Source organism: Musa acuminata, chromosome BXJ1-9 (assembly GCF_036884655.1).
Source record: "Musa acuminata AAA Group cultivar baxijiao chromosome BXJ1-9, Cavendish_Baxijiao_AAA, whole genome shotgun sequence".
NCBI classification, from domain to species: domain Eukaryota; kingdom Viridiplantae; phylum Streptophyta; class Magnoliopsida; order Zingiberales; family Musaceae; genus Musa; species Musa acuminata.
Genome location: NC_088335.1, coordinates 23,818,750 through 23,843,216, shown reverse-complemented (window position 1 = coordinate 23,843,216; position 24,467 = coordinate 23,818,750). Strand labels below are relative to the sequence as shown.

Here is a 24,467-nt window from a genome sequence, read left to right as displayed (position 1 = left end):
ACCGAGCTCAAGTGGTGCTACCTCCTGTCAGGAGAGGTTGCACCGCCTAGTCTCGCTTGGAGATTGAGCCCAGGCAGTTGCACCTCCTGGCTGGGGTGGTTGCACCACCCAGTCTTCTTGGGAGACTTAGCCCAGGCGGTTGCACCTCCTGGCTTGGGCGGTTGCACCTCCCACAGCAATCAGGGTCCGAATGGGTAGATCCATTCGGCCCAAATTGGGTTTTTCAGGGGCCCAATTGCCCCAAGATTAAGCTAATGGGATCACCTCCCATTTCCAAATTAATCATTATGCTAACTATGATAAATCCTAAGACAATTTCTGCAGCTTGCTCCAGTGCGTCAATCGCTTCTTCCGGCGAGTTTCCGGCGAACTTCCGTCGATCATCCGATGAACCCTCGGTGATTCTCCTGCGGACTTCCGGCAAACTCCTGGACTTGTGACGATACACTTGGCGAGTTCCGACGAGCTTCTTTGGCAAGCTTATGGACTTCTCGGATTTGTTCCCGCAGAACCTCCGACGACAGTCCGAACTTCCGTCGAGCTCTCGAACTCCCAACGTGATCATTGTCATGACTCCGGCGCAACTCCTGCTGCATGTCTTACTTTTATCGTAGTTAATCCTGCACACTTATCTCAACATATAGGTTAGACAACAAATGACAATTGACTTCATTATCAAAATTCGAGATTCAACAATCTCCCCCTTTTTGATGATGACAATCAATTGATAATGGAGTTAACCTTAACTCCCCCTGTCTACATGCCATACTTGAGATAAGTCATTCTTGAATTCAAGACCGAAGAATTCAAGTGACATCTCTGAAGATGATGTCAATACTTGACATTCATTCGTACATAACAATTTTGAATGATGATAATTGTAACAATTCATCATATAAGATATCAACATGTAAAGCTGTGAAGTAAGGTTTTGATATCATTACATGATGTACACATTTCAAATATTTTAGCAAATGTTGCATTTCTATATATGGCATCTATTCATATTTCCCTTGATGATGCAGGCATGGCATAATCATAGCATCAGTGTTTATAGTATCAATTCATATATTTCTCCCCCTTTGTCATTAACAAAAAGTATGGTAGTTGTGATACCAGGAGAACAATATAAGCAAGTTATCAAGCATAAAAAGGAAGGCATGATACGTATAATGCTTTGAATACTTCATCTCCTTTTATGTTATAATCCTTTGTGCATGAAGGAGGTAAGTCATTTTATCAAATCCATTTCGGAAAAAATATTTTTCAAAAGAGTGTATTTGATTTTTGTCATTCCAACTGTTAAGCGAATCCGAAAATGAGATGAATTCTTTCATGCATTCGGACAAGATTATGCTATAGTTTTTCAAAAATCAAAACATTTCAACACATGGCAATCAAGTGATTTGATTATTCAATAATGTCCGAAAAATAATTTTGACTAGTTTATCTATTCGGACACATCAACATTCCTAATCCTCTTCTTATGAAATCAAATTGTTCTTCACTTAGAGGTTTTGTAAAAATGTCAGCTAGTTGATGTTTAGTATCAATGAACTCTATGGTTACGTCATGATTAGTAACATGATCTAGTATAAAGTGATGTCTAATATCAATGTGTTTTGTTCTTGAGTGTTGTATAGGATTCTTAGTCAAGCATATTGCACTTGTGTTATCACATTTGATGGAAATATTCTTAAGATTAACTTTGTAATCTTCTAAGGTGTTTTTCATCCATACAACTTGTGCACAGCATGCACTTGCTGCAATATATTCAACTTCGGTTGTTGATAGTGCAACCGAGTTTTATTTCTTAGATGACCAGGAAACAAGGGCATGTCCTAAAAATTGACATGATCCTGATGTGCTTTTTCTATCTAGTTTACAGCCAGCAAAGTCCGCATCAGCATAAGCAATTAACTCAAAATTCTTTGATTTTGGGTACCATAATCCTAGATTTGTGGTACCATTAAGATATCTAAGTATTCTTTTAACTGCTTTGAGATGAGATATCTTAGGGTTTGATTGAAATCTAGCACAAAGTCCTACACTGAACATGATGTCTGGTCTGGTTGTAGTGAGGTAAAGTAAACTTCCTATCATACTCCTATAAGTTTTTTGATCGAAGCTTTCTCCACTTTCATCAATTTCTAACTTAGTAGAGGTGCTCATAGGAGTGTTAATAGCCTTTGAGTTGTTCATATTAAACTTTTTTAATAAATTCATAGCATATTTAGTTTGACTAATAAAGATGTCATTGCTTAGTTGTTTGATTTGCAAGCCTAAGAAGAATGTTAATTCTCCCATTAAGCTCATTTCGAATTCAAGACTCATAGTTTTAGCAAAAGATTCACAAAGAGATTCATTCATAGAGCCAAAGATAATATCATCAACATAAATCTGAAAAATGAGAAAATTATTTTCAAAATTCTTGATGAACAATGTAGTATCAACCTTGCCTTTTGTGAAATTATTTTCGATAAGAAAAGAACTAAGTCTCTCATACCAAGCCCTTGGGGCTTGTTTTAAACCATAAAGAGCTTTAGTTAATCTAAACACATGATTAGGGAGGCTATTATTTTCAAATCCAGGAGGTTATTCAACATAAACTTCTTCGGAGATAAAGCCATTTAGAAAAGCGTTTTTAACATCCATTTGAAACAGCTTAAAATTATTACTACTAGCGTAGGCAAGGAGCATCCTTATGGCTTCCAATCGAGCCACAGGAGCGAAGGTTTCTTCATAATCGATACCTTCTTCTTGGTTGAAACCTTTGGCCACTAATCTAGCCTTGTTTCTAACCACGATACCATTTTCATCTTGCTTGTTTCTGAAGACCCATTTAGTACCAATAACTAAATGGTCATTTGGCCTAGTAACAAGCTTCCACATCTCATTTCTCTCAAATTGATTCAGTTCATCTTGCATTGCGATAATCCATGAATCATCTTTCATTGCTTCGTCAACACATTTGGGTTCAATTTGGGAAAGAATGGCGGCGTTCGAACAAAAATTTTTAAGAGAAGATCGTGTTTGAACCCCCTTTGACGTGTCTCCTAAAATTAGCTCCTTGGGATGAGCATCTACATACTTCCAATCCTTGGGTAAGGATGTTTCGGAAGTGGATGCATCCAAGTTGCTAGTTGGAGAAGGGGTTTCATTTAAATTCAAGGAATCAAAATTAACATCATCATCAAAATTATTTTTCCTGATTTCAGAAATCTCATTGAAAACAACATGAATGGATTCTTCGATAATTAAGGTTCTTTTATTGAAGATACGAAAGGCTTTAGAAACCGAAGAATAACCAAGAAAGATTCCTTCATTGGATTTAGCATCAAATTTTCCTAGGTTATCCTTTTCATTCAAGATAAAACATTTACACCCAAAGACTTTAAAATATGAAACATTGGGTTTCTTGTTGTTCCATAACTCATAGGGAGTTTTGGTTAGTAGGGGTCTTACTAGAACTCTATTCAAAATATTGCATGCGGTATTTACGGCTTCGGCCCAAAAATATTTGGGTAGGTTGTGTTCATTCAACATGGTTCTTGTCATTTCTTGTAAATTTCGATTTTTTCTTTCTACTACTCCATTTTGTTGAGGATTTCTAGGAGTAGAGAAATTATGGTTGTATCCATTGAGTTCACAAAATTCCTGGAAATCTGTTAGGACTCTAGCTTGGAGAGTCCTAATTGAGAGGGACATTCATGTAAAAATGTTAGGACTCTAGCTAGGAGAGTCCTAATTGAGAGGGACATTCTATTAGGACTCTAGTTAGGAGAGTCCTAATTGTGAGGGGCATTCATGTAGGAGGTTTTTTCTTAGAGAGGAATTAGGAGTTGTAAGGGAATAGGAGTCTTGAGTAGGAGTCCTATTAGGAGTTGGTTAGAAGTAAGAGTCTTAAGTAGGAGTCCTATTAGGAGTTAGGGTTTAGAAGCCCTATAAATCGCCATGTATTCCTTCTCTTTTGATAAGCAATAGATGAATCTTTTCTGCAGCCTTTGAGCAGCAACTTGGAGGGAGGAACCCCTATAGAGTTCCAAGGAGGCCGATCCCCTAAAGAGATCAACCCCAAGTTTAGAATCTATAAGGGTTCTAACACCTGGTATCAGAGCAGTGTTCTTGGCGTCTTGCTGCCCTTCCACAGCCATCCATCAACCCTCTACAACCATCCAAAGTAATTCCCACAATTGCTTAAAAGATCGTCACCGAATTCCGCCATCATCTCCACCACCGCGGATCATCCTTTGATCTCCCCGTGAATTGCAACAGGTTCTGGTTTCCTACCTTACTGCTGCTGCAATTTAGTTTTCCTTATTCGAAAAAAAAAAAAAAAAAAAAAAATCGTTCTTATATTGCGGCATAAACTTTTCGTCACAAAGTTTTCATCTCTACGACGAAAGATACATTGCAGAATTCCAACTGCATAGCACCATCTGTTTGATCTTGATACTATGCTTTTTCTATCCAAATTTTTACGAAATTTTTATGACATCTTTGACACTTCCTAACAGTGGATTTTCCTTTGGTTTCATCAAAAAATTCTCAATATAAACTACTGATCTTTTATGTCCAATCTGCTGCACTTGAATTACAGAATTCAAGCCGCATAGCACCATCTGTTTGATCTTGCTATTGTGCTTTTTCTATCCAAATTTCTACGAAATTTTTATGATATCTTTGACACTTCCTAACAGTAGATTTCCCTTTGGTTTCATCGAAAAATTCTCAATATAAACTACTGATCTTTTATGTCCAATCTACTGCACTTGAAAATCTATGCTGCAGAAAATTTCAGCTGCATATCGTTGCCTTAACCCATCTATTTGCAATCTTTTTTGAATGAAATTTCTTATAGACTTTATATATCATCTTGGCTTCCATCTAAGATTGATCTATTAAGAAATTCATCTCTAAAAACGATTTTATGTTGCTGCAAATTTTCATCGTAACCCGCTGAAATTTTTCGACGATAATTCTGCAATTGCAATTTGCACCAATTTCTTTGCTGTTATACTGCCGAAATTTTCTTGATTAAATTAGATATCCTTGCTGTCATATAAACTGTGATTTTGCTATCAATTCCCTTCTCAATTCTCTCAAGTTTTTGGTGGAAATTACGTCGAGAAACCGTTGTTTCTTCGACGACAATTCTACTCTTACAAGACAGCACATACTTGCTGCAACTTCCACGGATTTCTGTCAAACCTTTGCTACCATCTACCACAGATCCAAAACTTTCATCCACAGCCCTAAAACTCTACCAAACCATACCCTCAAACTGCACCCAAAACAGCCACAAAACAAGCCTAAACCGCAGCCTACATCCACCAATCCACCAACACTTTCGACCATCACTTCTCTCAACCTATACATGCTTTTAACCCAATAGCAAAAGAGAGATCTTAACATCATTGATTTGGGGCCATATACTATGGCATCTAAGGAGGCAATCAATGCTAAATTCGAAGCCTTGGAGGCGCGAATGGAGGATAAGATTCGGACGCTCTTTACCGAACTCAGATTGGGCAGCCGACTAAGCCCGAAGAAATCATATCAAGGAGAGAGCTTTGCCCAATCACACCAAGCCCAAAGATATGACTTCCAAGAGAGGGGAGGCTCTATGACCGACCCCAACTATCCATGCATGAGAGTGGACTTCCCTAGATGGGAAGAAGGAGACCCGATTGGTTGGATCTCACGCGCGGAGCGATATTTTCGGTACCACAAAATCGCAGATGCATCTATGGTGAAAATTGCAGCTATACATATTGAAGGGGATGCTATACAATGGTTTGACTGGTTTGAACATACTTATAGAGTCCTTTCATGGCGACAATTCAAAGAAGGACTGTTGATCCGCTTCAGACCAACCGATTACGAGAATATTGACGAACAACTGGCAAAGATCCGACAAACCTCCACCATTCAGGAGTACCAAACCAGATTTGAAAGGTTATCTAATCAAAATCATGATTGGTCTCAAAAACAGCTATTGAGGACATTCATTGAGGGCTTGAAGCCGGAGATCCGAGGAGAAGTTAAAGCGCGACAACCGTACACGCTTATGGCAGCTATCTCTTTCGCATGACATCAAGAGGAGCAATTGAACCATGAAGCTCGGAGGACTAGGGTCGCTCCTCAACCAGTAATATTGAAGCCCTCAGCCCCCCCTACCATCGACCAAGTTCCTGCACCAAAGAGGTTAACAGGAGAAGAGCTTCGGGAGCGATATGCGAAGGGGTTATGTTGGCATTGTGACGAGCCGTGGAGCCGTGAGCATCGCTGTAGTAAAGGGGGACTTCTTATGATTGAACCGATAGAAGAAGAGGTCATTGAACATCCAAAAGAGAGCCTTGAATATAAAGAAGAAGATGCAGAAGAAGAGCCACAACCGACCGAAGTTACGGTACATACACTAGCTAGCTACTCAAACCCGCAAACGATAAAAATTGGAGGCCTTCTCAAACAACAACCAATCACTGTTCTCATCGACACGGGCAGTACTACTAACTTCCTAAATAGTAAGCTTGCTATTCGGATATCATTACCTATCGAGAATCGCTGCAGGTTTGATGTTAAGGTCACCGAAGGACGGATTTTGAATTGTGACCATAGGCGCTTATAGGAGAAACTATTGCTGCAGGACCAAGAGATAATTGCAGATTTCTTCCTTCTCCCTCTTAACAATCATGAGGCCATGCTCAAAATTAAATGGTTGATGACATTAGGTGATATTTCTTGGAATTTTATGAAACTAATTATGAAATTTTACAATAAGGAGAAACAGGTGACATTGCATGGGAAACGTGGGGGCGACATAACAATGATTTGCACACAACAAATGGAGAATGTTTTGCATAAAGCATGCAGCGGCTTTTTGGTACAACTTGAGCAGCAAACTAAGGGAGAGCCAATAGAATTTGAAGATCCAAATCTACTTCCTTTGCTTGCTGAATTTTCAAATATATTTGACGAACTGCGCAACCTACCTCTTACCTGTCGGCATGATCATTGTATAATGATTCTTCCAAGCAAATCTTCAGCAAATGCTCAGCCATATCAGTATCCACATCTCCAGAAGGATGAAATAGAAAGGATTATAAAAGAGATGCTCGAAACAGGAGTTATTCGGCCAAGTTGCAACCTCTACTCTTCGCCGGTGCTACTTGTACGCAAGAAGGACGGAACAAGGCGAATATGTGTTGATTACCGAGCTCTTAATGGCATAATCATCAAGGACAAATACTTTATTCCAATAGTAGATGAATTGCTAGATGAAAGGGAGCACAAATCTTTACAAAGCTGGACCTTTGATCCGGGTATCATCAAATACGAGCATGTGAAGAAGACATACGGAAAACCACCTTTTGAACACACAACAACCACGAATTTTTGCTTTCTTCAACAAAAGGTGAAATATCTTGGGCATATCATATCAGAGGAAGGTGTGGCAGTGGACCCCTTCAAAATTGGAGCAATGCAAAACTGGCCGACCTCGAGAAACATAAAATTGCTACATGGCTTTCTGGGTTTAACAGGCTACTACCGTAAGTTCATGAAAAACTATGGAAAGATCAGTGCACCACTTACTTCCTTACTAGAAAAAGATGTCTTCCAATGGTTGGACAGAGCCTCCGCTGCCTTCGACAAACTTAAGGCAGCCATGACGACGACGCCGGTGCTAACACTACCAGATTTCAACCGACCCTTCATTATTGAGGCCGACACATCTAGAGTCAGAATTGGAGCCATTCTCATGCAAGATGGTCGACCACTCGCATACACTAGCAAGGCATTATCTCCCTCCGATCAAAATATGTCAACATATGATAAGGAGATGCTCGCCATTGTGCGCGCAGCAACGAGGTGGAGATTGTACTTGATCAGGCGATACTTTCAAATCAAGACCGACCATAAAAGCCTAAAATATCTCTTGGAGCAGAAGATATCTTCCCCCGAGCAGCAAAAATGGGTAACAAAACTTCTTGGATTTGATTTTAAAATAACTTACAAAAAGGGGAAAGAGAATGTTCTTGCAGATGCGCTTTCGCAACTACCCGAGCAAGTTGAAGTTTCGACCGTTTCACTTCCGACCAGCGACTTCCTTGAGGATATTAAGATGGAATGGCAGGAAGATTCAGATACTAGTAAGATTATAAAAAAATTGGAGGAAGCACCAAGCCCCATGGCTCATTACAATTGGGACTCAAAAGAATTACACTATAAGGGACGCATTGTGCTTGTGACAAATTCTACTTGCATCTTCAATAGCAGATTTTGGACAAAGTTATTCTATATGCAGGGTACTAAATTGAAAAGGAGTACGACATATCACCCACAAACCAACAGCCAACTGAAAGTTTTAAACAAGTGCTTGGAGACAGCCCAAAGCCACCCACCAAATATGGCTACCCAAAGAGAACTCCAGACCCAGCCAAGTGCCATTATTGATCGACGGATCGTGACTCGAAGACGACGACCCACTAATAAAGTGCTAATACAGTGGGCGAACCTACCAAATGAAGATGCCACTTGGGAGAACTATGACGACTTGAAGATCAAATTCCCAGAATTCATGAATCATCAGCCTCGAGGACAAGGCTGATTTGAAGAGGGCGGGTTTGTTAGGACTCTAGCTTGGAGAGTCCTAATTGAGAGGGACATTCATGTAAAAATGTTAGGACTCTAGCTAGGAGAGTCCTAATTGAGAGGGACATTCTGTTAGGACTCTAGCTAGGAGAGTCCTAATTGTGAGGGGCATTTATGTAGGAGGTTTTTTCTTAGAGAGGAATTAGGAGTTGTAAGGGAATATGAGTCTTGAGTAGGAGTCATATTAGGAGTTGGTTAGAAGTAAGAGTCTTAAGTAGGAGTCCTATTAGGAGTTAGGGTTTAGAAGCCCTATAAATAGCCATGTATTCCTTCTCTTTTGATAAGCAATAGATGAATCTTTTCTGCAGCCTTTGAGCAGCAACTTGGAGGGAGGAACCCCTATAGAGTTCCAAGGACGCCGATCCCCTAAAGAGATCAACCCCAAGTTTAGAATCTGTAAGGGTTCTAACAAAATCATGGTTTTGAAATTCACCACCATGATCACTTCTAATTGATGAAATCATAGAACCTTTCTCATTCTGAACAAGTTTACAAAACTTGGTAAAATATCTAAGGCATTCACTTTTCTGTTTTAAGAAGTAAGTCCATGTGTATCTGCTATAGTCATCCACAATGACGAAGGCGTATTTGCTACCTCCTAGGCTTGATGTGGAGATTGGTCCGAACAAGTCCATATGGATCAATTGTAAGGGCCTAGAGGTGCTTACTTGATTCTTAGATTTGAAACTACCCTTAATTTGTTTACCTAATTGGCAAGCATCACATACATTATCTTTGATGAACTTGATATGAGGAATTCCTCTTACAAGTTCTTTAGATGATATTTGAGTGATTAGTTTCATGCTAGCATGACCTAATCTTCTATGCCATATCCAAGCATCCTCATTCAAAACAGAAAAACACATTTCATTACACAAATCATTGATGTCAATAGTGTATACGTTATTTTGTTTCAATGCAATCATAGATATGTTTTTGTGTGGTTTTTCAATGATGCAAGCATTAGATTCAAATCTGACAATATATCCTTTATCATATAATTGACTAATGCTCAAGAGGTTATGTTTTAAACCATCAACTAACAAAACATCTTCAATAAAGAAGTTGGATTTGTTACCTATGGTTCCTTTGCCAGTGATTTTACCCTTGTTGTTGTCTCTGAAGGTGACATAGCCTTCGTCTATGCTAGTGAGCTTAGAGAATTTAGATGGATCTCCGGTCATATGCCTTGAGTATCCACTATCAAGGTATCATCTCTTGCTCCTAGCTTGTGATGGTTTAGTTTTCTACAAGAAAGGATGATTTTTAGGTACCCATTTGCTTTTGGGTGCCTCACAAATAGATCTATATTGTCTATCATGTTGCATAGAATTTATCATGGTTCCTTTAGGAACCCAAATCAATTTGTTTGGACTAATTTTCTTGAATGGACAATAATGCGTCTTGTGTCCAAATTTGCGACAAAAGTTGCATTTGTTTTGGTGTCGAACATGTAAGATGGTGCCTTTTATGAAGGTGGTTGGATTTTGGTGAGAACTTCTCACAAATCCAATTCCACTTCTTTTGGGAACGTGACCCTTGTTTGCAAGGATCATGTTCAATGACTTGCTACCAACCTCGAATTTCTTCTAGGTGTCCTTAAGTAGCAGGTTTTCTTTTTGGAGAGTTTCTAGATCATGGCATTTGATGCATGAATTTAAACTATCATGATATTTAGTTTTTAACTTATCAAAATCACAAGTAAGACTATCATGCTCCTTTTTTAGCAATTTATATTTTTTATTGATAATTTTGCATTCATCAAATAAGTCATGGAAGGCATTTAATAATTCATCGAAAGATAAATCTGCATCTATTAAATTCGTTACCTCCTCTCTGATGGCCATTAAGGCGTAATGAGCAACTTGCTCGGTGTTGGACTCCTCTTCTTCGGACGCGCTCGAATCATCCCATGTTGCTTTGAGCGCCTTCTTCTTTGATGTTCTCTTTTTGACTTGGGGACAATCACTCTTGTAGTGTCCCGGCTTTTTGCACTCATAGCAAATAACTTGGTCCTTCTTGGGTTCAAGTTTATTTTTTGTGTCATTCTTAAATTTATTTTTTTAATGAACTTTTTAAATTTTCTTGTTAGAAGTGCCAAGTCATCGTCACAGTCCTCATCACTTGAGTTTTCTCTCAAGTGGTCTTCTGGTTTTAAGTGTCATATCCTTCCTGTTCTTTGGAAGGATGTCTTCTTGCTCTTCATGAGCTTTACAAGTCATCTCATAGGTCATTAATGACCCGATTAGTTCTTCAAGAGGGAAGTTGTTTAGATCTTTCGCCTCTTGAATAGCAGTGACTTTAGGATCCCAACTTTTAGGAAGGGATCTTAGAATCTTATTTATGAGCTCAAAATCCGAAAAACTTTTTCCGAGTCCTTTTAGACCGTTGACGACATCCGTGAAACGGGTAAACATGTCGCCAATAGTCTCACTCAGTTTCATCCGAAAAAGTTCAAAAGAGTGTAACAAAAGATTGATTTTTTACTCTTTCACTATACTTGTGCCTTCATGAGTCACTTCGAGTGTGTGCCAAATATCAAATGCGGTTTCACAAATCGAAACACGATTAAACTCGTTTTTATCAAGTGCACAAAATAAGGCATTCATAGCCTTTGCATTAAGAGCGAAAGCCTTCTTCTCCAAATCATTCCAATCGATCATTGGAAGAGAAGACTTCGAAAAATCGTTTTTGACAAGATTCCAAAGTTCAAAATCCATAGAAATAAGAAAGATCCTCATTCGGGTCTTCCAATAGGTGTAGTCCGTCCCATTGAACATGAGTGGACGTGTAATAGAATGGCCCTCTTGGTTTCCGGCGTAAGCCATCTCGCTTGGGTTTTAATCCGTTTGAGAGTTAACCCCGCTCTGATACCAATTGTTAGGATCGAGAGCACTAAGAAAGGGAGGGGGGGGTGAATTAGTGCAGCGAAAATTTTTCAGCGATTAAAACCGAAAGCTGCGTTCGTTTGATAAAAAAATGATTTCGACGTAAAAGCTGATTCTAAGATTACATTAACTTAAGATTAAGCGAGATGACGTTAAAGTAAATCTACAAAGGCAGTTTGCAGTTTATGATGAAAATTAGAATGCAAGCGCAAATTGAAATGCGACGTTCGTACGATAAAACCGGTTTACGTCTAAATGTCAATTTTGAAGATATTGAACTTCAAGATATGTTTTATAAATGCGCAGAAGGCATTTTGCAGTTATGATTGAAATCAAAACGTAAACGTAAACTGAAATGTAATGATCGTACAAAAAAGCCGATTTACGTTTAGACGCAGATTCGGAAAGCTCTGAACTTAGAAACTCGTTCGTAAAAGCGTAGAAGACAGTAGCTATTTAGGAGGTTTGCAGTAAAGATAAAAATGCTCAAAGTAAATGCAAACCGAGATTTAGAGTGGTTCGGTCAATCTTGACCTACTCCACTTTTGGCTTCCTCCACCGACGAGGTCACCGACGTCAACTAGAGGCCTTCCTTCAATAGGCGAAGGCCAACCACCCTTTTACAGTTTTACTCCTTTTGACGGGCTTAGGAGACAACCCTTATAGAAACTTTCTCTCCTCTCTTTACAACTCAAAACTTTGAAGAACAGAGGGAGGAGAACTTTTGGCCTTTACAACAATTTTGAGCTCTAAGAATCACAGAAAGATATCAAGATTTCGAGTGTAAGTTACTATCTTTCAATGCTGAATGGGTGGGGTATTTATAGGCCCCAACCCAGTTCAAATTTGGAGCTCAAAACTGTCAATTCCCAGAATTCCGGGATCAAGCGGTTGCACCTCCTGACTGGGGCAGTTGCACCGCTTGGCAGAGCTCGAAGACTGAGCCTCTGGGCAGTGCCACCTCTGTCAGGGGCGGTTGCACCTCTCTGCTAGAGCTCGAAGACCGAGCTCAGGTGGTTGCACCTCCTAACTGGGGCGGTTGCACCGCCTGCCAGAGCTCGAAGACCGAGCTCAAGCGGTGCTACCTCCTGTTAGGAGAGGTTGCACCGCCTAGTCTCGCTTGGAGACTGAGCCTCTGGGCGGTGCCACCTCTGTCAGGGGCAGTTGCACCTCTCTGCCAGAGCTCGAAGACCGAGCTCAGGCGGTTGCACCTCCTGACTTGGGCGGTTGCACCGCCTGCCATAGCTCGAAGACCGAGCTCAAGCGGTGCTACCTCCTGTCAGGAGAGGTTGCACCGCCCAGTCTCGCTTGGAGACTGAGACCAGGCGGTTGCACCTCCAGGCTGGGGCAGTTGCACTGCCCAGTCTCCCTGGGAGACTTAGCCCAGGCGGTTGCACCTCCCACAGCAATCAGGGTCCGAATGGGTAGATCCATTCGGCCCAAATTGGGTTTTTCAGGGGCCCAATTGCCCCAAGATTAAGCTAATGGGATCACCTCCCATTTCCAAATTAATCATTATGTTAACTACGAGAAATCCTAAGACAATTTCTGCAGCTTGCTCCGGTGCGTCAATCGCTTCTTCCGACGAGTTTCCGACGAACTTCCGTCGATCATCCGATGAACCCTCGGTGATTCTCTTGCGGACTTCCGACAAACTCCTGGACTTGCGACGATACACTTGGCGAGTTCCGACGAGCTTCTTTGGCAAGCTTATGGACTTCTCGGATTTGTTCCCGCAGAACCTCCGACGACAGTCCGAACTTCCGTCGAGCTCTCGAACTCCCAACGTGATCATTGTCATGACTCCGGCGCAACTCCTGCTGCATGTCTTACTTTCATCGTAGTTAATCCTGCACACTTATCTTAACATATAGGTTAGACAACAAATGACAATTGACTTTATCATCAAAATCCGAGATTCAACAACTAAATGATGGATATCTAGATCCATTCGACGATGTGTCATATGCAACTTGTGAGCCTTGCATTCGTAGAAAACTGACCGACTCTCCATTTAGTGGAACTGGAGAGAGAGCCACTGAGTTGTTGGAACTCATACATAGTGATGTATGTGGACCCATGTCAACTCATGCCATTGGAGGTTACTCCTACTTCATTACATTTACTGATGATTTCTCAAGGTATGGATATGTGTACTTAATGAAGTATAAGTCCGAGGCCTTTGAGAAATTCAAAGAGTATAAGAATGAGGTGGAGAACCAGACTGGAAAGAGTATCAAAACTCTTCGATCAGATCGAGGAGGTGAGTACTTAAGTACAGAGTTTACTCAGTTCCTCAAGGACCATGGGATATTATCCCAATGGACACCTCCTTATACACCTCAGCTCAATGGTGTTTCTGGAAGGAGGAATCGTACGCTATTAGATATGGTATGGTCCATGATGAGTTTCGCTGACCTACCCATCTTATTCTAGGGATATGCCATAGAGACCGCAGCTTACCTTCTAAACAGAGTTCCAACTAAGTAGGTAGTGTCTACACCATATGAGATATGGAAAGGTAAGAAGCCTAATATTAAGGTTGTTAAGATTTGAGGCTGCCCTGCCCATGTTAAAAGACACAACCCCGATAAGTTAGAATCAAGGACAGAGCGATGCAAATTTGTTGGATACCCCAAGGAAACTTGTGGGTATTATTTCTATCATCTCGAGGACCAAAAGGTCTTTGTAGCTAAGAGAGCAGTGTTCCTTGAGAAGGAACACATTCTTTGCGGAGATAGTGGGAGAATGATAGAGTTGAGCGAGGTTGGAGAATCAAGTTCAAGCACCACTCTACAGCCCGAGCCTGTTCAAGTACCTAATACACAAGTTTCAACTTTACGTAGGTCTGATAGAGTATCCCATCCTCCTGAGAGATATGTGGGACATATTAGAGGAGAGGATGTTGAGGATATTGATCCTCAGACCTACGAGGAGACTATTATGAGTATAGACTCCGGGAAGTTGCAAGAAGCCATGAATGCTAAAATCCATCAGAATTCTATTGGCTATTGCAGCACACTATGATTATGAGATCTGGCAAATGGATGTGAAAATCGCATTCCTCAATGGGAACCTCGAGGAGGAGGTGTATATGATGCAACCTGAGGGATTCATGTCCAAGAACTGCCCAGATAAGGTGTGTAGGTTGCTTAGATCCATTTATGGACTAAAGCAAGCTTCCCGAAGTTGGAACATAAGATTTGATGAGGTAATCAAATCTTATGACTTCGTTAAGAACGAAGATGAGCCTTGTGTGTACAGAAAGGTAAGTGGGAGCGCTATCACCTTCCTGGTGTTATATGTGGATGACATCCTCATCATTGGGAACGACATAGGAATGCTATCCACAGTAATGGCTTGGTTATCTAGACACTTCTCTATGAAGGACTTAGGGGAAGCATCCTATATCTTGGGGATTAGAATATATAGAGATAGATCCAAGAGGATGCTTGGCTTGTCCCAGTCCAGGTACATAGAAACCATTGTCAAAAGGTTTAGCATGGAAAATTCCAAGAGAGGTCTCATACTGATGAGACATGGGATATCGCTTTCTACGAGTATGTCCCCAAAGACTCCAGAAGAAAGGGCAAACATGAATATGATACCTTATGCCTTAGCAATAGGGTCTATCATGTATGTCATGCTATGTACTAGGCCTGATATAGCGCATGCTCTGAGTGTCACGAGCAGGTATCAGGCGGATCTAGGCTTGGAGCATTGGAAAGCAGTAAAGTGTATCCTTAAGTACTTAAGAAGGACTAAGGATCTTTTACTATGGAGGTAATAGCCTTAAGGTTGAAGGCTACACAGACTCAAGTTTTTAGTCTGATGTCGATGATAGCAAGTCGAATTCAAGGTATGTGTACACCTTGAATGGAGGAGCAGTGTGTTGGAAGAGTTCCAAGCAAGATACTACTGCTGACTCGACCACAGAGGCGGAGTATATTGCTACATCAGATGCAGCAAAGGAGGGAGTCTGGGTGAAGAAGTTCATCACAGATTTGGGAGTCGTGCCGGGTAGCGAGGAGCTGATCTCCTTATATTGCGACAACAACGGGGCGATTACTCAAATAAGGGAACCCGGGTCTCATCAGAAGTGTTCTGAGGAGGTTCCAGCTTATCAGAGAGATTGTAACCTGAGGAGATGTAGCAGTGGAAAGAGTTCCATCTGAAGATAACATTGCAGATCCACTGACAAAGCCGTTGTCTCATTTTGTCTTTGAGCATCATAGGGGTCTGATGGGGATCAGACACATAGGTGATTGGCTTTAGGTCAAGTGGGAGATTGCTAGTCATAGGTGCCCAGCAAGCCAATCACGTGAGTGATGGCACGTGTGACTTAATACAGAATCTTTTTGCTTATTATATTTTGGCGTATATCACTTTATAACTATTGTATAAATGCATACATATATTGTGATGTCCTTGGATTTGTGCAATGGGAATCGGATCGTGATGAGATCACGATAATGAGATCGATTCACCTTTAAACACATATCCTAAATAATCCCGATCATAGGTTACTCGAGAGGGACATCGTAATAACCGGATAGACTGGTGTGCTGTATACCCATCCATATGATGGATGCAGCTGGTCTCATAGCTGCTTGTGTAGGGACACTAGGGATACAGTACAGGTGCTCATTGGAGAATGAGTTCACTGATTGATCCCCTTACGGAATGCTGGATGGTTGATGATGCCTTATTGTCAGACAGCGATTCCGTGGTCCTAATGGTGTATCTGGTCCTTAGACTTGAGACACCAAGGATGTCCTGTATGAGTGCTCCACTCTTTGATACCAAACTTATAGGTTTGGCTGTCCCAGATCTAGTATAGCTGGTCATTGGGAGTGGTAGTCGACCTTACGAGGGCTAGTGAGTGTCGATAGAGGATCATCCACTCTCGGCGTCATGAGAGGAATATCCTATGTGTTCTTGCTCAGACAAATCCCTGGCCAAGGTCATTCGGGTTGAGAGAGAAAGAGTTCTCCGGGAGAATCCGATTAAAGCGAGACTCAAGTAGAAACCGTATGGGTCTGACAGCACCATGCTCGATATACGGTCTCTGGGATATTAGATGGATGAGGGACTATAGGTATACGGTAATTGAGGACAAACAGGTCCAATGGATTGGATTCCCCTATATTGTCTGGGGACTACGGCGTAGTGGCCTAGTACGTCCGTAGTCGATGAGTCGAGTGAATTATTATAGAGATAATAATTCATTGAGTTAGAAGGAGTTCTGACAGGTATGACTCACGGCCAGCTCGATATTGGGCCTAGAGGGTCACACACATATGGTAGACATTGCGATGAGTAGAGGTTCGGATATGAGATATCCGACGGAGCCCTTGTATATTGGATGCAGATCCAATACCCACTAGGGGAGGACCCATTAGGGTTTTGATAGGGGACCTCTATAAATAGGAGGGATTCAGAGCCTCATAGGCTAGAGTCTTTGCTTGTCTTTCCTATTCTCCTCTCCCTCTCCACCTCAGAGCAGGCCTGGAGTTTTGAGGAGCGTCGTCGCAACCCTGCTGTGTGGATCACCACTAGAGAGGAGGACTCTTGACCACCTTCACCCTCTCCTAAGGATCTGCAAGGAAACAGGGATATACGATCTCCCTAGGTAACACAATCTACTCTATACGCAGTTTTGAGTTTCGCGGATTTTGCGCATCAATCTTCGCACGATGACGAACATCTTTTTGGGAATCGGGGATTTTGTTTTCTTGTTCTTCCGCTGCGCATGTGATGTCGCCCCCATGATTTCCCAACACAGATTTGAGAATAATAATCTTCCTAATCATATATTTAAATTGACTAAAGCTCTTTATGGATTGAAACAAGCCCCAAGGGCTTGGTACGAGAGACTTAGCTCGTTTCTTATTGAAAATAATTTCTCTAAAGGCAAGGTTGATACTACATTATTTATCAAAAATTTTAAAATTAATTTTCTTATTATTCAAATTTATATTGATGATATCATTTTCGGTTACGAATGAATCTCTATGTGAGTCATTTGTTAAAAGTATGAGTCTTGAATTTGAAATGAGTTTGATGGGAGAATTACCTTTTTTTTTTTCTTACAAATCAAATAACTAATTAATGGTATATTTCTTAGTCAAACAAAATATGCTTTAGATTTGCTAAAAAGGTTTAATATGGATAGCTCAAAGGCTATCAACACTCCTATAAGCACCTCCACTAAGTTACAATTTGATGAAAGTGGAGAAAGCTTTGATCAAAAAGCTTATAGGGGTATGATAGGAAGTTTACTTTACCTCACCATAACTAGACCGGAATCATGTTTAGTGTAGGACTTTGTACTAGGTTTCAATCTAATCCTAAGATATCTCATCTCAAAGCAGTTAAAAGAATACTTAGATATCTTAAAGGAACCACAAATATAGGATTATGATATCTAAAATCTGATAACTTTAAGCTAATTGCTTATGCTGATATGGATTTTGCTAGATGTATATTAGATAGAAAAAGCACATCCAGAACATGTCAATTTTTAGGACATACACTTGTTTCTTGATCTTCCAAGAAACAAACCTCGGTTGCATTATCTACAACCGAAGCTGAGTACATTGTAGCTAGTGCATGTTGTGCACAAGTTGTGTGGATGAAAAACACTTTAGAGGATTACAAGATTCATCTTAAAAATATTCCCATAAAATATGATAACACAAGTGTAATATGTTTAATAAAAAATCCTATTCAACACTCTAACAAAACATATTGATATTAGATATCACTTTATACGAGATCATGTTACTAATCATGATGTAATCTTAGAGTTTATTGATACAAAACATCAATTAGCCAATATCTTTACAAAATCTTTAAGTGAAGAACAATATGATTTTATTAGAAGAGAGTTAGAAATGTTAATTTGTCTATATGCATGAATTTGATGTATATCTTTTTTGGACTATCTTTATGAATTTCTTGAATGGAGCTTTAATGAGATTATGCCACATCAAGTTTATTTCATACCCTTGCTCCATCACTTTTGATACACTCAATCACTTCATGGGTTTCATTGACAAATGCATCTCTCGGATTTATTTCTTGTGAATTTTTATTGAGAAATGGATTTGATGTGATGATCCTTTCGTTATGAAGGCTTATTCACGGAATTTCTTTTATCCTTCATATGATGATTCTTTTACATGAATTCTTTCTTAATGAAGGAAGAATTTTTATGATTCTTTTTTTATGAGATGAACGCTTGCAAGAATGAGGATTTGATTTCACATGAATATCTTGATCCTTGTGAAAATTGAATCATGATTTAATAAAACTCTTTTATCATTTTTAACTTCATTCAAAGTTGGTTCTCAATGGATTTTCCTCCTTACTCTCCTTCTTCATGCAAAGTTTTGATTAAAAATAAAAAGGGAGAAGTTGATGGAAGTCATCTCTTTAAATATTTATAACTTTTAATGTGAGAACTTTTGAATAATACCATGTCATGAAAGCTTTAAATATGATTGGTATACAAATTGAAATGTGGCATGAATTTTTACTACACTTGCATTGTTGAATCGTTCTCCTTTTTGTTGATAACAAAGGGGGAGAAATAATACCAAAATATGATAAATTGATGACAAATGTATACAATGTATTTCATCATATATATTTGAAATGTTTGTTTGATAAATTTTCTTCATTATGATAAAATATCATGAGCTTAACTTGTAATTTTACAAATTGATATCTTCCTATAGAATGATGAATTGTTATGTTTGTCATCCTTCATATTTGAAATATCAAAACTTGAAAATGGATGTCATGCCTAGATATCATTTTGAGAATGTTAGATCATGATAGGAATCATGATGTGTGTATTGATAAGTTTAAATGAACTTAACTTATCAATTTGTTTCATGAATTCAAAGGCCTTGAATTCAAGAATGTTTTTTCTCAAGTATGACATATAGATAGGGGGAGTTAAGGTTCACACCGTCATCAATTGATTGTCATCATCAAAAAGGGGGGAGATTGTTGAATCTCGAATTTTGATAATGAAGTCAATTGTAAGTTATTTGATCTAATCTATATGTTGAGAAAAGTGTGCAGGATTAACTACGATGGCAGTAAGACATAAAGCAGGTGTTGTGCCGGAGTCAAGATCGAGATCTCATTGGGAGTTCGAGAGTTCGATAGAAATTCAGACGTTCGTCGGAAGTTCTACGGGAACCAACCAAGAAGTCTAGGAGTTTGCTATAGAAGCTCATCAGAATTCGCCAAGAAGATCGTTGCAAAGTCCAGGAGCTTACCGGGAGTCCGTCAGAGCATTGTTGAGAGTTCGTCGGATGTTCACCCGAAGTACGTCGGAAGCTCGCCGAAAGAGCAATTGACGCATCGGAACAAAAAGAGCTATGATCATGTCTTAATTATCGTAGTTAGAGCATAAATTAAGTTAGGATTGGGAGGTAATCCCACTAACTTAATTAGGGACCAACTGGGCCCTTAATAGGGCTGATTTGTGACGAATTGAATAGCCCAATCAGCCCCTGAATTCCTGGCCGACGGTGGCACCGCTTGGAAAGCAATGCCCCCCAGGATTTCTGGGTGGTGGTACCACCGACAATTATTGCTGCCAACAGTGGTACCACCCCTTTCAGGTGGTGTTACTGTCCAGTGTCAGGTATCATGCGGTAGTACCGTCCAGTAATGGCGGTGGTACCACCAGGACCCTGAAAATCCGGGATTAGACACATTTTAGCTCCATTTTTTAAGCCATTGGAGCCTATAAAAACCCCACCCTTTTCTACATGGAATGTACAAAACCTATTGGCATAATATTGAGTTCTTGAGCCTTAAAGTGTTGTAAAAGTTAGAGTTCTCCTCCTTGATCTCTTAGCCTTGTAACCATCCAAGAAAGAGGAGTGAGACTTGTAAGGGTTCATCTCCAAAACCCGGGAAAATGAGAAAGTGTTGTAAAGAGGTGTTCGGTCTTCACCTATTGAAGGAAGGCCTTTAATAGACACCGATGACCTCGTCGGATGAGGAATCCGAAAATGGATGTAGGTCACATTGACCAAATCACTCTAAAACTCGATTTGCATTTACTTTGAGTAACTTTCTTTTATAGCAAACTGTCTCTCCTCCTTACTGTGCTTTAGCTACATTTACATACGCTTTCAAGTAAATACCTTCCGAGATCGGCTTTAATCGTACGAAGACTTTACGAAACCGACGCTTTTCATTTGTGCAATTTATATTACTGCAAATTACCTTAGTCTTCTCTTGCACTTTCACAAAAGCTTTAATGTTCAAATTCTTTCCGAAACGAATTGAATTAAAACTATTATCATCTGAATCGGTTTTAATCGAAACAAGTTTTTTTTAAATAACAAAAATTTTTCTGCTGCACTAATTCACCTCCCCACTTAGTGCCTTTCTTGATCTAACAATATATATATATTCCTCCAATTCACTAATCATTGCTTATCATTTTTTGACAAGAAAAAAAAAAAAGTTACTTTCGTTGTAGACATGCACCCTAACCCCTCGCATCTGAGCTTATAAAAAAAAAAAAAACTATATTGGGTGGAAAATTGAACAATCCAGAATCTATTATAATGATTAGATCTGTCCCATAACTTAACTAGTCGCAATCCAACAATATACCACCAGTAGACGGAGTCCTTGCATTCATGCCCAATACGCCGGATAACTCGTTAAGCACGATCCTCATCTTGGTCGGTGTCCAGCAATAACAGTTCATTAAGCCTGTAATCTCTTGAACAGTTCATTAGCATGATACTCAGCATGTTCTCCAATGCTCATCAATACTTCAATACTTCCAAAAAGTGCGAGATTGGTTGTGCATTACTGGCACACGCTAACGTAAGTTTTATTTTTCTTTCTTTGATGGCTGACATTATAGTTATGCAACATATTTTTTCTGTATTCTTCTTGAAACATTTACCTTATCACAAAAATTTCATAAATGAGTTTTCCTCTCTAGATGAGTAATTTGCCTATAGTGTACCATCTATCTCATCCCCTTATATCATCTTAATCATACTTAAGCTGATCAAGTTAATTTTATAATACCTATCCTTTTTACAAAAATTAGACAGAAATGAAAAAAGTTGGGTTAAATATAAACTAAAATCTAGTGGTTGAAACTTTTATATGCAATGATGCTGATAGAAAATTTAAGTGAACGTGTGGGGTTGTGTTAAGAATAGTGATAAAAAGATTAATAGCTTTGGCTCATCATTGATCATTCATTCCTAAGCTTGAATAGCACGTATCGATGAACATGGTTTTGGTTTTACTTTTCCACAAAATTGAAATGCAATAATAATTAGAAATAGATTGGCTTCATTTGGTGTGTATCAGGATGTAGAACTAGAGGCTCAGACCTTGCTTTTGAGAACTCGATGCCCTTCCTCCCTCCATCGAATCACCTTCTCTTGTCGTCGTTGTCGTCGTCTCCTCTTCCTCCTCCGCATTCCTGCAGAACACCACCCACGAATTAACCTCCAACGCAACGCAGACGCCGGCCAACGTCGACAGTGCCAGGCAGTAGGCCAGCTTCCAGTACGACCGGCCGAGCCCCATCACGTCGAACCCCTGGAACACGTTCGCCACCCCCACCACCGCGCACCCGTAGCCCACCAAGTGGTGGTACGACTTCCAGTACTTGCGGAACCTGTTGGTGGCCTTCGGCTGGAACAGCAGCGCCGCTGATTGCAGTGCCGCCGTCACGAACGCCGCGACCCCCAGTCCTCGGTGCAGCCGGTGCTCCGCGCCCCGCGGGCGGTTGCCCATCACGATCCCGATCGCGAACCCTGCGGTGCCAAGCAGTAAGCCGGCGATCTGCGTTGCCGCGTGCGCGTAGAGCCATGACGGTCCACGCGACGCGCGATGCCCCAGGTAGCGGGCCACCGCGACACCCGCCGGCAGGAGGAGCCCCCACGACGCGGCGTTCAGCGCGGCGTGGGACGACCGGAGCGCGTCTGGCGCCTGCGGCGCCGTCTCGGCTGCAGTGGACGCAGCGTCGATGGTGGCGCGGGAGGCGAGGTCAGAGGGCGCGGTCGGGTGGATGGTCGGGGAGCGGCCCTGGACGTAGAGGCCGCGGTTCCACACGTGGTGGACGCGGGTGTGGTTGGGGGAGAGCCAGAGGGTGGCGAAGATAAGGACGGCAGAGCCGTCGCTGGGGGAGCGGGAGCCGCGGAGGACGGCGGAGGAAGAGAGAAGACGGAGGCCGAAGGGGCGGGAGACGAGCGGGGCGTTCTGGATCCTGACGGACGGGTCGAGAACGAAGGGGAGGAGGAGGAGACCGCCGGAGGAGGGATCGGGAAAGGCAACGAGGGCGTGGGCGCCGGTCATGGCGGGCGAGTCGGGGTTGAGGCCCCACGCAACCCAACCGGAGGGGGAGATGAAGGTGCCGGAGAAGGCGAGGTCGAGGGTGGCGTTGAAGGGGTGGTATGTCCAGGCCAAGGATGCCCCTTGAGTGGGGAGGGTGACACACTTCTGGTAGGTCTTGGTGAAGGTCGCGGTGGTGCAGCGGGTGGTCGCGGGAGTCGTGGTGAAGCCAAGGAGGAACAGCAGGAGGAGTAAGAAAGAAGGGGACATGGTTGAAGAGAAGAGCTTGGAATAAGTTGCCGGTGGCGATGGTATGTATGATCATGCAATGTGGAGCATGACTTTGAAGGTAACGGGACAGGGAAGTGCGGAGATGGGAATCATCAAAGTTTGGTGGTTGCAGAATGAGTGTTGTGGGTTGATGCAGAAGATTGGTCTTGGGTTTGAACGGAAGGTGGAAGGTGGAAAGAGGAAGACCTACCACGGAGAACTTCAATCTTGCTTGCGTGGTCCGTCAGTTCTCCGGACTAGTAATATGCAGACAATAAAAATAAAAAATTGTTGCAAACATCAAGTATCTCATGACGTAATAAAAATTTATATATTAAAAAATGATATAGTCATCATTGTTTTTTTTTATTCCTACGAAATAATAAAGATTTTAATTTTTTGAGATTGATTAATTTTTTATTTTATAAATAAGATTATGATGTATCAGAATTACTATCAATATTTTATTCTATTCTAATATGATATTAGAGCTAATATTCCCTTTATTCTGAAAATCTTCCATCGCAAAACAACGAATCTGTAGTGTTCCGCGGCGCTCTTCATCGGGGAGTCCTCCAATCCTCTATTGCGCTATTTTCATCGTTGACTAATCACCCCACAATTGCCTAAGAGATCAGCGATCTGATTCCACCCATCGCTATCCTTCTTATCAACGATCAGATCGATCCGCAAAGACTCTCTTTGTTGCCGTTGTTCTCGAACACAATCGCATCGCTGCCTGCGCCACTCACACGCGGCCTCTCCTCCGTCGCTCTTCCCTGCAGCGTCACCTAACTACGATGACTCTCGCTGCTCACCTCTCCCCTGCTCATGTTTCCTCGCTACTCACCTCCCTATCACGGCGACTTCCAATTTCACTTCCACATCCGCATCACCACCAACCTCGTCGCTGCCCTTAACCCTTTCCCTTCGCTCGGCTTGTCTCATTAAAAGTGGCGAATCCTCAACCACCGGCTCTTATGCCCTCAACCATCCTGGCTTGTCGAAGCTGATACCGGGCAGTGGATGCCCAATTTTCATCACTTGGGGTCTTCTTAGAGCCGTTTATCTTCCCCTGCTTTGCTGATTTCAGATCGCTGCACTCTCTCTGTCTCTCTCTCTCTCTCTCTTCCTTCGCGTTCGCTGTAGTTTCCTATTGCCGCCTCTGATCAGTGATCGGATCATCCGGCGATTAGATTCCTATTGGTTCATCGAAGCAAGTTGTCGCTTACTCCATGTTTGATTGATTCGCTGATTTCACCGTGATCACATCCTTCACCACTGTTCAAGCAGGCTGCCTTCTCTCACCAGAGG

General features: G+C 41.3%; 1 protein-coding gene across 1 annotated transcript; it reads right to left on the bottom strand.

Annotated features, from left to right (window-relative positions):
- Positions 1–20,883: 20,883 nt before the first annotated feature.
- On the bottom strand, positions 20,884–23,368 carry LOC135594311 (cytochrome b561 and DOMON domain-containing protein At2g04850-like). Its single transcript, XM_065084705.1, has 2 exons — positions 21,938–23,368; positions 20,884–21,296 (listed from the first exon to the last, which is right to left on the bottom strand). Exons 1-2 carry the CDS (start codon positions 23,151–23,153, stop codon positions 21,172–21,174), a joined length of 1,341 nt encoding a protein of 446 aa, XP_064940777.1. The 5' UTR covers positions 23,154–23,368; the 3' UTR covers positions 20,884–21,171.
- Between the last annotated feature and the right edge of the window lie 1,099 nt (positions 23,369–24,467).